Consider the following 13,132-nt stretch of genomic DNA (forward strand, 5'->3'; position numbering starts at 1 on the left):
CGTCTCTACTGGGAGTTGTAGTTTTAAAAGACATTTTCGTATTTCCCATAGTAAGAAGTGGCCAGTATTAAACGGTGTAAATCCGCCAGAAACCCGAAAATCTTTCGGAAAATCATCCATGTGTCCCGTTTCTCCATTTCTGGAAGTTGGCAACCCTATATCTATGCCACAATTTTAGATGCGGATTTTGTTAAACTAATACGTTTGCGCTGTGGACCAACACTATACATTGACGGGGAAGGGGGTAGCAATAAAGATTACACCATTAAACAGTTACACAACATAACAGAAATAATATCGATAGCAGCGTCCCTAGCAACCACCTTGGTAACAATGAAAACGTTGAATCGACACCATTTCCTGAAGTAATCTTCGTAATAACTAGCAAACTAAAGATCATGTGCATCCACTGCACACATAATCTGAAATAACAACTCATCTTTCTCGCATCAAATGACATCAAAACGCATTTTAATGGCCAAACTAACTTTAAAATAGGCATTTTACACCGAGAATAAAACGAAGTTCGGCCATGTTTTTTTTTCTGCATTCATTGGAATGAATGGTGAAAAAAAATGTAGGGATCTTACAATTTCAGATGCGTTTTTGTAGAAATACTACGTCCTACGTTGTGGACCAACGTAGTTATTACACGTTTTTTTATGAGACTGGGTTGGACCATCAATAACTTATCATTTGAATGAACTCAGAAATGGCCCATTTAAGATGATGCTAATAATTATGTTTATGTGGCACAGCTTCTTTAGGAATTTTTCATTACATTATTTTAACTTGAAAGACGATTTCCTGTTGTAAAATAAATTCATTGTCATGCGACCAAGTGACTCCAAAGTATCATTTATTTTAAATAGCTCCCATGTCAAATGACCTATTGACTCCAAATCAATGCAACCTTGCATTCTACACTGGAAGAAGTAAGACATCTTTTATCTGATCTTATTTTAGATGATTATTTTCAATACGTTTCATATTTTGGATTTCTGCCCTGTTCAAATGAATAGGGGTCAACACCTGCCAAAACAACTCTCTTTTACCCAAATCAAGTCATATTCCATCAAAAATAAATAACTAATCCAAATGCCAACTCCACACACAGATCATTACACCGTAGTTATATCATAGGAGGAACCACAGGGGTCATGTGCCTTTGTTCAGGGTTTTATTAAGACTTAGACCGTTTGGTCTGAAAACAAGCTCTGGGTTTTGCTTGAATTTAGACCAACACAGGGATTACAAAATAAATATTCACTTATTTGTAGCTGATTGAAAGTAAAAGGGACAATTTAAGAAAACATGAAGCAAACAGCCATAGTGTGATATCTTATTTCTCGGAATCAAGAAATATTAAGGAACATTCTCCCAAAAATGTCAATGTTAGCTTGAAAAGGCAGTTTCTATCATCCTAACCACCACATGGTAAAATATTAAGAAAATGCATTGAATATGTTTTGATGTCAGTAGTGACAGGCTGTCAGTGATTTCATTGAATAGAGGGTAAGAGGATTCACCATTTTTTTAATAAAGACATTTAGAGATGTGTCTGAAGGTCTTTGTAAATTACAAGGGGACAAATGTGAGCAACTTGGAATAAAAAAAAAAAATGGCGCACCAGGTAAAAGTAAACAAAAGCATTTTACCATTCATCTGAACCTTTAATGAAAAAAAAAAAAAAATGGCAATATCTGTCTTTTTAATTGTGACCTCACAAGGTCGCGAGTAAAACCACTTGCTTTTGCAGAGCAACAAAAAGTTAATTTGTGTAGAAACGTCCTTTAAATACTCTTGTGTACTTTTAACACACAAATGAATGACACAGAATAGCAGAGGGGAGCTTTTGGTTTCACATAATTCAATGAATGGCCAGAACAAAAATAAACTTGAAACATAAAAAAGCTGATTTCTCTGAGGCAGCGGTGTGTCACGTGATGCTTCCCTCCGACTACCAGCCTCCTTTGCCTCCTTTCTTCTTCTTCTGTGGTACCTTCTTGCGCGTTGCCCCGGGCGCTGCAGGTTTCTGCTGTCGGGGGGGAACCACGTTGCTGGCGGGGGCCGTGGAGGAGCCGGACGCAGAGCCGGGTCTGGGGGAGGTGGGGGGGCTGCTGGCCGTCTTACTGGCATCCCTGGAACAACGGGGGGAGAAATCATGTCAGAAGGCAAGGCATGGATTTATAGAGCACCTTTCAACACAAGGCCGTTCAAAGTGCTTTACAAACATGAAAGACATTAAGAAACATATTATAACATGGCATTTAAAAACACTCATTTAAAAGCAAAGATAATAAAAGGTACATGAATTGAAGTTACAGTGCCGTGTGAGATACACACATCTGAAATGTTTAGGTCGGACTCTCAGAAATGTCTCTCAAGGAAATATGTTTTTCACCCTGGCAACATTTAGCTTTTAAATGTCTATGAAAAACCCTTTAAACAAGTTCAAATGTGACGCCCTGTGATTCTCTGTGCCCTCAAATATCTTAAAGGAATAGTAAGAGGTCCATTTCCTTTCTTTTCAAGAGTTAAATGAGAAGATGAACACAAAAAAAGATATTCAATATACAACGACAAATAGTTAAAAAAGCAAATTTGACTCATTTGAAAATCTGAACACGTGTGGTACGATTGTTGAAAATGTAGGTGATATTTTATATTATAAAAATGTAACAATTGTTTTATTAAAAAGTTGTCACTGCCTCACATATGGATGTATACTTTTGCTGCCACTAACACTACTTTGTATTGTGGCTCTGCACATCTCCACTGAGGAATAACTGGCAGGGAATCAGAAAGGACACTCGAGTGCTTCACTTCCATCAGAGTGTAGATAATGAAGGCTACAGCTCCACCCTCAGGTCATGATCCTTTACTCACAGCTCGGCCGAAGCTCCTGCCGTCGCTCCCTGTGTTCCTTTTCCTATCGTGTCCTTCTTCTTGCCCTTCTTCTTGCCTCTGTAGCAGGTACGCTCCCTCATGGGCAGCCACCGCTCCATGTCAGGGGTCGCTGAGAGGTCGCAGTTCTTGGGCAGTTTGCCTAGAAAATACAAAAATATCAGGTTAGGCAGATCTCTGGTAAATAACTAGATGCCAAGTTACCAAGGTGAGTACAGCTTTTAAGGAGTCATGTCTTTTTGAAGCGTTTTGTCAAAGCAAGTTCCCATTCTTTGTTATTTTGGATTTCATTTACATTTAAAGTTGTATTAGTAGTCGTAGTAGTAGTTGTAGTAGAAGTAGTATTAGTAGTCGTAGTAGAGGTAGTAGCAGTCGTATTAGTGGTATTAGTAGTAGTAGTAGCAGTAGCAGCAGTAGTAGTAGCAGTCGTAGTCGTATTAGTGGTAGTAGCAGTAGTAGTAGCAGTAGCAGCAGTAGTAGTAGCAGCAGTAGTAGTAGCAGCAGTATTAGTAGCAGTCGTAGTCGTATTAGTGGTAGTAGCAGTAGTAGTAGCAGTAGCAGCAGTAGTAGTAGTAGCAGTAGCAGTAGTAGCGGCAGCAGTAGTAGTAGCAGTAGTAGTATTCGTAGTCATGTCTTTTTGAAGCGTTTTGTCAAAGCAAGTTCCCATTATTTGTTATTTTGGATTTCATTCAAAGCACCAACAATATGTGAGGATTTTGCATACCTTTCTTTTTCTTCTTCTTCTTTTTGATGTCGCCTTGGCTGTAAATAAAAACCCAGACGTAAGCGTTACGGAGGTGAAGGTGTAGCCCCCGAGCTCGTCCTTAATACTTTTCTATGAACAAATACCATCTAAATGTAGTTATTCCTGAAGCCGGTGAGATTACCTCTGTTCTTTGGGAAGGTTTTCTCCGATGACCTTCGCTGCCTTTTTCCTGACATAGTTTGCTCCGTGGGAGTTCTCCAGCTCGTCCACGTCCACATTTAAGGCCATCGTCTCTGCGGAGGGGAGGTGTTTGCTGAGGCTGCACAGGAATGCTTAGGAAATGTACATTGAATGTAGACAGCTTAAATTAATCCAAGAGTCATTAACAAACAAAAAAATGCATTAATATACAATACCAATACGGTAAAAATCTCAGGTTGGATAACAAATAATGAGGCTCCATTACCGTTTTCTATACAATTAACACGGTACTAGTCTTTAGCGTTTGTGGTGTGGTCTTCTAGGGCTGCAAATGGAAACAACTTTTCATTCTGACAATCAGTTTCACAACTAAGCAATGCCTATTAGGGCTGCACGATATATGGTGTCGTCACGATAATTGCGATATCCGCATACATCGCAGGAGAAAAAATAAATAAAGTAAATACATTTTTTTTAGGACGTGTGATATTAAGTAGGCAAATTAACTCAAACACGTCATTTTACAATTATTTTTCTGCTTGCTACAAAAGGAAAACTCTTGCGGCTCTCATGGGGTACTTGAGTGAGTGACATGCCGGCTCTGCATGCACAGCAAACCACCGATCACAATCAAATCTCCAAAGCAAACGGACCCGGTGATTAAAAGGTAAAACCACTGAATAAAGTAGTTTCATGTGTTTCTCCAGTTCGGCGCTGCTAACCGAGCTAGCTCAGCGTGTTGCTCTGATAACTTAAGATCCAGACGTCCGTGACTAAAATCCTTCATCCGGTTAAATATAGTTAGAAAAATACCAATTGGATAGCATTCAAGTTCAAGGAAACAAGTATTTTCTTCAATTCCTGTATTTTTTCATATCGCAATATATATATATTTATTAGGGCTGTCAAACGATTACAATTTTTAATCAGATTAATCACAGCTTAGAAATTAATTAATCATGATTAATCACCATTCGAACTATGTCCAAAATATGCCATTTCTTTATGTATATTGTTGGGAATGGAAAGATAAATGAAAGCAGGCGGATATATCCATTTAACACAGTATCTATGTTTATTATAACATTGTTCTGTGTGTCAAAATGAAAGACAACCCACACACCCATCAATCATCAAACCGTAGGGTCTTAATTCATTACGTGTTGATTTCTATCAACGGGGAGTACTACAGGAAAGTCGACAGAGGGGGGGGGGGGGGGGGGGGCTAGTGGAGGACTTCGTGACCACAGAGTGTGAACGTTGTGATCAGCTGTTTTAGCGCAGTTCTCCAGTGAAGGGGGGAGTCTCCCTCCGCAGCCGGTTGGCGTAGTTTTGGCACAGTTCCGTTGTACAGACCGACGTTAACAGCAGCCTGTCTGTGCACACGGAGACCGACTCTGTCGTCCGGTGATCTAACCGCCTTCTGGAAAAGCTTCACAAGTACGTCGGTACGCAAATGCGCTTTGTGACACAAGTGACGGTACGCATTTCAGATTACGCAACTAACCTGCGTACCAGTTTGTGCACCCCTGTACCAGAGCCATATTATTACTATTATATGGCTCTGCCCTGTACTACAGCAAGAGTATTCTGCGTCGGGACTTCCTGCAACAACACCACGCCGTTATCAAAGATGTTCTATTGAGAAGACGATCACTACGTGACAAAAGTTTTCAAAACCGTGGCTACTGAAATCAATCTTACTAACTGCTGTCTGTGCAATTTACTCCGCGCGAGTTGGCAGACTTTATTTTGCTTACTTTAACATCATGTTTCATGGTGGGGCTAAGCCATTTCTTGGTATGGGTGTAGCCTACCCCAGCCATACCCTGGCGCTGCCACTGGTGGCACTTAGGGGGCGGGCCATTCTGCACATGCGTTAAATGCGTTAAATATTTTAACGCAATTAATTCAAAAAATTAATTACCGCCGTTAACGCGATAATTTTGACGGCACTAATATATATATATATATATATATATATCACAGGGGGGGGGAAATCGTAATGTCAGTTTTTTCCGATATCGTGCAGCCCTGATGCCTGTTATATCTTCCTAAAAGCACAATGTGTCGTTTCTGTTTCCTGATTTATTGGATCATCCACCCATAAAAACAATATGTACATTTCAAATGTTCAAGAGGTCAAAGGATACGATTTGGCTTTATCCGTGTCCACCAGAGAGTACGCAGAGATGAGTTGTGCCAGTGTGTGGATGTCCTTAGTGTTTTGACTGCATTAGGAAAAAAGGAAACACGTTTAGCTTCATTTTTATAAAGAAGAAATTCTTCCACATTTGAGTTGTTCGGCTCTATAAGCAGCGTCTAACAAACGAGCTACTTAGTCATGCAGGCAAGAATGATTGAACTGACAGCTGGGAGATAACTTCCACTTCATCACAAACACTCTGTGAGAGTGTTTCTACAGAGCTGCAACTCACTTCCACAGCTGCTCCAGATCACTGATGGCTTCTTTTTTCCGACCGTACTTCAGTTTGAAATTGGCAGCTTCTCGTACAAGAGCCAAGTGAGCAGCAGATCCGGACTGTGGAGGAGGAGGAAGAGCAGGACGGTCATTCAGTGAAAAATACATTCAAAGACTACTTCCTGAGGTGGCTTCAATTGTCATATTAAGATGTTATGAAACCACCTTCACTATAGGCCATACTTCATTTTGACTCGATGTCACTTGATGCTTTAATGTTATTTTCACAATTAAAACATAGGACACAAACCTGCTCAGACTGGTAATGCTCGATCCCTTGTTTGAAAACCTCGATAGCGCTGTCGATGTCTTCTTCATGGGAGTACATCGTTACCAGAGCGGAAATCTGAGGAGTCAAAGACACGGTGAGATCAGAGTTCAATTATGGCGCTTCTCCACCGCAGCACTTAGCACGGTTTAAGCGGGCCGGTTTTGCTTTTCCACGAGGGGTAGTTCCGGCTCAGGACTACTTTTTCACCTTTTTTCTGGCCCTCCAAAATCCCTTACCGGGCCAGCAACCGGGCTGAATATGCTAAACGAGTGACGTCAACACTCTCAACTGCTAAATGCTCAGAGAGAATCGCTGGCAAGGGGACTACAACTACAACAAAATGAACATATTTTACCGTGATTTAATTGTAATACACGTTTCAAAGACGGCAGACGGAAAACCTTTTAAAATGCGTGTTTTCTGAATGGAGATCGGCTAAGCTAACGCAGTATATGCGCCGTCCACACTCACAACAACGGCCTACAGACATAAATAAACTGAGTGGAAAAGCGCCATTAAAGAGTTTACACAGTTACCAGGGGACATAACCCGGCCATGCGTTAGTTAAAAGAGACTTTGTGACAATTCTGAGCAGACTTACCATCCCCGATTTGTGCTTGAACTCTTCTATTGACCTTAGAACATCACAAGCTTTTGTTACGTGACCTGAAGACCAAAAACAGAGTATTATAAAACAAATGCCGCCATGTGACCATTATAAAGAATCCCGTAATTTAACATTTTATAAAACTCTGAAAGACTGATCGTTAAAAACATAAACTACTCCGTTAAACAACCTAATTTGCCTCATTTGAACAACTTGAACGTGTTTATTAGAAGACCCTGGGTAATTCAGGACTGACACCCTGTCCTGAGGGAGTGAAGGTAAGTAAGAGTAGGGTCCGTACTCAAACCTAATCAGTGTAAATCATGTACCTTGTATTAAATAGAGTTGGGCCATTGTCAGTTTGATGCCAGACGCACTCTCTGGATGTTGGTCTGAGAATTGCTGGAAAACAAAAGGAGAGTTAGAAAGCATCGTCTAAGAAAACAGAAATCACTGAAAAACTAAATTCAGGGTTTAAAAAAAAAGTGTCTTTCAGTACTGGCCTACATTTGGATCGTGGATAGCCCAACTGGGAATGAATCATCTCCAAGTTGGTGTTCGACTTTTACATGATCAGAAAGAAAAGCAGGAGCAGAGGTGGCGCTAGACTTTTTCGCTGCCCGTCATTATGACGGACAGGATTGTAACATATTCGTCAAAATCCATTATTAACCCGTCGGTCTGTACAACTCTGACGGGGGGAGGCTCGTGAACTGACACATGTTGATGTAGAAGAGACACGAAGAAGAGGGGACACATGTTGATGTAGAAGAGACACGAAGAAGAGGGGACACATGTTGATGTAGAAGAGACACGAAGAAGAGGGGACACATGTTGATGTAGAAGAGACACGAAGAAGAGGGGACACATGTTGATGTAGAAGAGACACGAAGAAGAGGGGACACATGTTGATGTAGAAGAGACACGAAGAAGAGGGGACACATGTTGATGTAGAAGAGACATGAAGAAGAGGGGACACATGTTGATGTAGAAGAGACACGAAGAAGAGGGGACACATGTTGATGTAGAAGAGACACGAAGAAGAGGGGACACATGTTGATGTAGAAGAGACACGAAGAAGAGGGGACACATGTTGATGTAGAAGAGACATGAAGAAGTGGATTTTGTACAATAGGGGACGTTGAAGACAACAGCAGTGTAATGTCTCTGTACCTGCAGCAGCTCGATGGCCCGGCCGTGCTGCTTCTCTCGGCACAGCTGAGCCACCTGGATCAGGACCGGCCGGGGGTGACCCGGGTTCTGAGCCTGGAGACTGGACGACAGCTTCCGGCACTGCTCAGCCTGTGGATGTTAATGCACACGTGATCCTGATCAGCATTCTGAGAAGCCAGTCCTGCTCTGCTCTCGATGTGAAGCAACAGCTCTTCCTCTACCTGGTTGGTGTACATGGCCAGCAGGGATTTGTTGAAGTCGATGGCCTGCAGCTGCTTCTTGGCCAGCTTGAACTCCACACCTTCAGCGTTCGTCAGCTTCACCTTTTTCTTAGAGTCAAACACGTTTTGGTCCTACGGAAAGAGAGCGCTTTCATTAAAACACATTCAATTAAAGCAGCATTTTGCCTTTGAGTTAAGATGAAATAGTAGCCAAGTGTACCGTGTTTGCATGCAACACTTTTAGTGCTCTACATGATATGACAACAGGGTCGTGTTAAAACATTATTCACTTGGGACATTTGGAATAAGCCTTTATTATGTGTAGGATTTTCAAATAAACACACGTAGGATATGCAGATAGTTTCATGAGCATGGAGTGTTTCCGCCAGACCAGGGCGGCGAGGGAAAGGGGGGGGGGGTGTGAATTGAGCCGTCCCTTATAGATACCATCTCTTTACGTATTAGTGATAGGAGTTCCGGCTCTTAACCACGGAGCCTCTGTTTCGCCGCTGCGAGGCTCCACTATTCCCCCCCCCCCCGCTCGCCGGCAGTACACTTCCCGTCACAGGAACACGCTTTCCTGGCGGCGAAAAGAATCGGAGGGGTGTCCTGGTCCTTTTTCCTTTTCGTCATTTCAAGCGATAAAAACTCGATCTTCTCTGGAATTTCTTATTTTTTTGGACTCCCTCGGCTCGAGTTCAGGGTGACACCACACGACGGCAAGACGCCCCCCTGGCGGAAGCGCTGTGAGCATGTATACATTCGGGTTATGCATTTCAATTGTGTGTTCTTTGCGACACAAAGCCTTTCGCCTGTTTCTGGTCAGCTATCTGTGTTAGTCAGAAAACCATTGCACGTTTGTTGCAAAAGGCTTCGTAGTAATGTTGTCTCGAATCAGGGCAGAAGTTGGAATATTCGGTGCAGGTAAATGTTTGAGCGTCAAACACTCACCTTGTTTATTGTAATGATATTGTTGGCAGTCACCGCGAGCAGCCCCACGTCTGACGGCCTGCGAATAAAGAGCATGGAATATTCATTTAGCAGCTCCACTGGTCACGCACTAAACTCACAGCTCATGCATTGACTTGTGTACATCTATGCCAGCAACAAGTTAACAGGCATTTCCACACAATCACACTTTAACCAGGATCGACTATATTCATTCAACATGTGCGACATCATTCCTCTGCTTCTGATGAACTCACTTGAGCTTGATGACCTGGTTGTAGAGCTGCAGAGCCTCGTCCGTGCGGCCCTGTAACTGCATGACGTACGCCATCTGAGAATGGATTACAGCCAGCTCTGACTCGATGTCCTCCTCAGTCACATCCTGAGAGGACCAAACAACAACCAGAGATTATCAGGAGGGCATTGAAGACAAGCGTGGGCTTTGGTGTGCATTTAGTCCAAAGAAAAACACCATATTTAATTCATTCGTGTATATTCTTCTCGTTTCTCTTTTGGGGTATTTAGAAATGTGGCGGCTGAGTTACCCACGCAACATCCCTCAAGATAAAACAATTCTACAAGATTATTGCCTTTCACAATTCTTTGTTTACATATATTAAGAATCCATATTCATTATTGTCCACTTGGTTATCTTTCGACATCAATCCACATACATAGTGCATCACATCATCATCGACAAGCATCTGCTACCAATAGTGAATAAGGCTTGATAAAGCAAAAGGCAGCACTCACAGAATCCTCTGCCAAGGACACTCGGCACAGCTCTGTGAAAGGAAGACAATCAGTTCATGTCAAACCAAAGAATTGATCAAAGAGAAATCGGACAGAAACTCAGATCAGAGAGAGACTGACCCTCCGCTTCCTGTAGTTTGCCCAGCGCCTCCGTCAGCTGTCCTTGACCAATCAGAGCGCAGGCAGCGTTGTAGCACAGCTCATACGTGGACTCAGGGAGACCCAGATCCTCCTGTAGCAGAACACGCAACACATCTTCTTAATACACAATACATGCATGTTGAAAAATAACTACATTTTTAAAAATGTTGTTAAAGAGCTTACCAATGGCGCTTTCTCCCACTGACTCATAGACGCCACCACAGCAGAGAGGTTGGTCTTCCTCTCCTCCTCGTACTCGTCCTGGGAGTTTCTGATCAGGTCAGTGTAGACGGACTTGCAGTCATCGTAGCGCTCCATCCTGTACAGCTGCAAAACAAAGAGAGAGACACTTACTATCAGCAGGAGTCTTTGAGAGGTTGAGAGAAAACCTTTGATGCTTTTCCATCACATTCACAAACGAAGAGCTGGGTAGGAACACCGTCCACTTTCAAGATACATGGTTTACAAGCGAAGTCCACAGATCAAAGACATCCAGCAATAATTAGATGCCGTTCAGCCTCACCACTTGACCATACAGCTCCTTCAGCTTGTCTGTCTGCTCAGGAGCAGACTCGATGGTCTTCAGGGCGCTTTCCACTCGGTTCAGACGGTACTCGCAGTACGCCTTCTCAAACACAACGTCACTGAGAAAGGAGATAAACATTATTTCAGTGGGGAGATGGAGCCAACTGCACGACAAGTACTCACGTTATTGTTTGTGTGTAAAGCATCAAACAAGCATTGCAAAAAATGTATTCAGTTATGTATATTGTTGAACAGTTTTGATAACATTAGCATTACAGCATTAAAACATATAGGTTGTATTTTTAATAGGCGAGCAAGTAGGTGTTGTGACAAATGTATTTATATAAATATATCTGATAGTACTTCAGTGCCTGCGCCCCTCGAGTATTAAATGAATGTAGGCTTGCCGTTACGTGAGTTACTATTTTGGAAGAGCTAGGATTTGTGTATGTCAGTTATTACTTGTTTTCCCCTCTATAAAGCACTTTCTACTGCTTTTGTACAAGACTGTGCTCTACACATACACTTCAATACGGTCTATAAGAGTCAACACATTAAAGAAAAACAGAGAAATAGTATATTACCCGCCGAGCAGTTTTGAATGAGTGTTCATGACATTCAGCGCCTCTTTGAAGCTGCCGTTCTGAACGAGGCAAACTAATTTACAGTGAAGAGCCGTCACATCCTCCCTGTTGTCCTGCACAACTGTGAACAAGATAAAACAAAGCAGATTAAAGAGATTTTCAAAGAGTGTGTCTTAAAAAAAGAGAGCTTAAATCATGAACAAGTGTATTTCTATAAAAATAAACCCAATCAGACAGAAGGAGAATACATAGAAATAATGAATTGAGAAAAGGAATCCTGATGAAACCTAACTTTAAAACATGTTGTCTTCTTAAGTATAACAGTGCATATTACCTGCACTATAATATGAAAATACCCCAATAAAAAATGAAAGGAAAGCGGAGAGGAGATTCATAATGTCAGTACACTAGTATGTTTATTATAATGTTTGTATCATTAGTAGGCTAAATAATAGAAGGAAGGACTATTTTAGTGCTGACGGAGAACAGTATTATTGAAAGAAAAAATGTTTCTAACGGTCTGGTGACAGCTGACTGAAAGCTGGTTAGCATTATGATTAGTTAGCTGTAAGGCTAGGGACACGTCACTAGTCAAGACAGGACCACGCATTTATTCAGCTAAATACTACTTTATAATGTCACATCAAATCTACACACACTCGATGCATGTGTAGCCACGACACTCAAGTATACATTTATGAATATACTTTTACCATACAAAGCTAATTGCTTGTTTGAGAGACCTGACAAGTACATGTGTAACCACCATTAGCTTAGCCACATGCTAACAGCTGGTCATGCTGTTGGCCCTAGCTCAGCCACTGAAGAACTAGACAGTTTTTCCACTGTTTACCAGCAATTACAGGTTTTGTTTGAGAGTAGCAAGGAAAGATGTGAATACGTACGTTTAGTCACAGCTTTAAGAGCTCTTGTAAAGTCTCCATTCTGCCCACAGCGGTTCACTTCGGTCCACAGCGAAGCGACCGAGATCCCTCCGCTCGCCATCTTCGCTGAATGGGCTCACAGAGTCTGCGGAAGTAGAAGCTGTACACATCCAGGTAAACAAGAATTCTGTATATTTATTTAATTTAAATAAATACTCAAAAAGATGATTAATGATTGACCACGACTTCATTCTATAATAATAATAATAATTCTATATGTGTGTTACACATAATTGTTACATTCGGGCAAATTATGCCTTCATAGCCAACATGAAAAGTGAGGCTTTCGTAGAGCTGCCATAGTAGGCAGTTAGTAGTAACATCGTTTATACATTGCCTCATAATAATAAAGACTTTCTTAGTGTCCGACACCGATTTATGTCAAAGTTGTAATTGCCGGAAACCTATTCCCCTCTCATTGACAATCAACAATAAAACTACAAACAATAATTCACCTTTATTTAATCAGGTTATTTCTGTGATAGTAACATAATTCCGAACTTTATTCTAGCTCTTGAAGGCAGCACTGCCGGAGGTTCGGTCGGACTCGTCATCTCTCGGCTTCACTCGGAGGGGGGGCACTGTTGTCATTCGTCAGGGCTGTGAGTCGAGCTTTTGTCCAGGAGAAATGGCTGGGATTAAAGGTAAGCCAAGTCCACTTTTCATTCC

The 13,132-nt window shown here is 41.7% G+C and overlaps 2 protein-coding genes across 3 annotated transcripts in view; one reads left to right on the forward strand and one right to left on the reverse strand.

Moving 5' to 3' along the window:
- Positions 1–1,166: 1,166 nt before the first annotated feature.
- srp72 (signal recognition particle 72) lies at positions 1,167–12,556 on the reverse strand. The gene is made up of 19 exons (XM_034092320.2): positions 12,425–12,556; positions 11,520–11,640; positions 10,934–11,054; positions 10,594–10,737; positions 10,390–10,501; positions 10,270–10,301; positions 9,774–9,898; positions 9,520–9,577; positions 8,569–8,700; positions 8,348–8,476; positions 7,504–7,576; positions 7,169–7,233; positions 6,547–6,642; positions 6,253–6,356; positions 5,968–6,045; positions 3,795–3,932; positions 3,632–3,669; positions 2,890–3,049; positions 1,167–2,141 (listed from the first exon to the last, which is right to left on the reverse strand). Exons 1-19 carry the CDS (start codon positions 12,522–12,524, stop codon positions 1,961–1,963), a joined length of 2,007 nt encoding a protein of 668 aa, XP_033948211.1. The 5' UTR covers positions 12,525–12,556; the 3' UTR covers positions 1,167–1,960.
- The window catches only part of leprotl1 (leptin receptor overlapping transcript like 1), a 7,872-nt gene continuing 7,238 nt past the window's right edge, over positions 12,499–13,132 (forward strand). For both annotated transcript variants that reach the window (XM_071204595.1, XM_034092322.2), the window contains exons 1-2: positions 12,499–12,577; positions 12,975–13,107. In XM_071204595.1, coding sequence (XP_071060696.1) covers positions 13,092–13,107 — 16 coding nt within the window. In that variant the 5' untranslated portion in view covers positions 12,499–12,577; positions 12,975–13,091. The remainder of the gene's footprint in view (positions 12,578–12,974; positions 13,108–13,132) is intronic.

This window comes from Pseudochaenichthys georgianus, chromosome 10 (genome assembly GCF_902827115.2).
Source record: "Pseudochaenichthys georgianus chromosome 10, fPseGeo1.2, whole genome shotgun sequence".
Taxonomy (NCBI): Eukaryota; Metazoa; Chordata; class Actinopteri; order Perciformes; family Channichthyidae; genus Pseudochaenichthys; species Pseudochaenichthys georgianus.

Bases quoted from the DNA above. Each gene is read 5' to 3' on its own strand.
- srp72 (XM_034092320.2), bottom strand. From the start codon at position 12,524: ATGGCGAGCGGAGGGATCTCGGTCGCTTCGCTGTGGACCGAAGTGAAC. The intron at 10,302-10,389 runs GTCAGTCTCTCT...TTCCTTTCACAG, and splicing joins CAAACTACAGGAAGCGGAGG to AGCTGTGCCGAGTGTCCTTG. The intron at 8,701-9,519 runs GTGAGTGTTTGA...CTCTTTCCGTAG, and splicing joins ATATCATTACAATAAACAAG to GACCAAAACGTGTTTGACTC.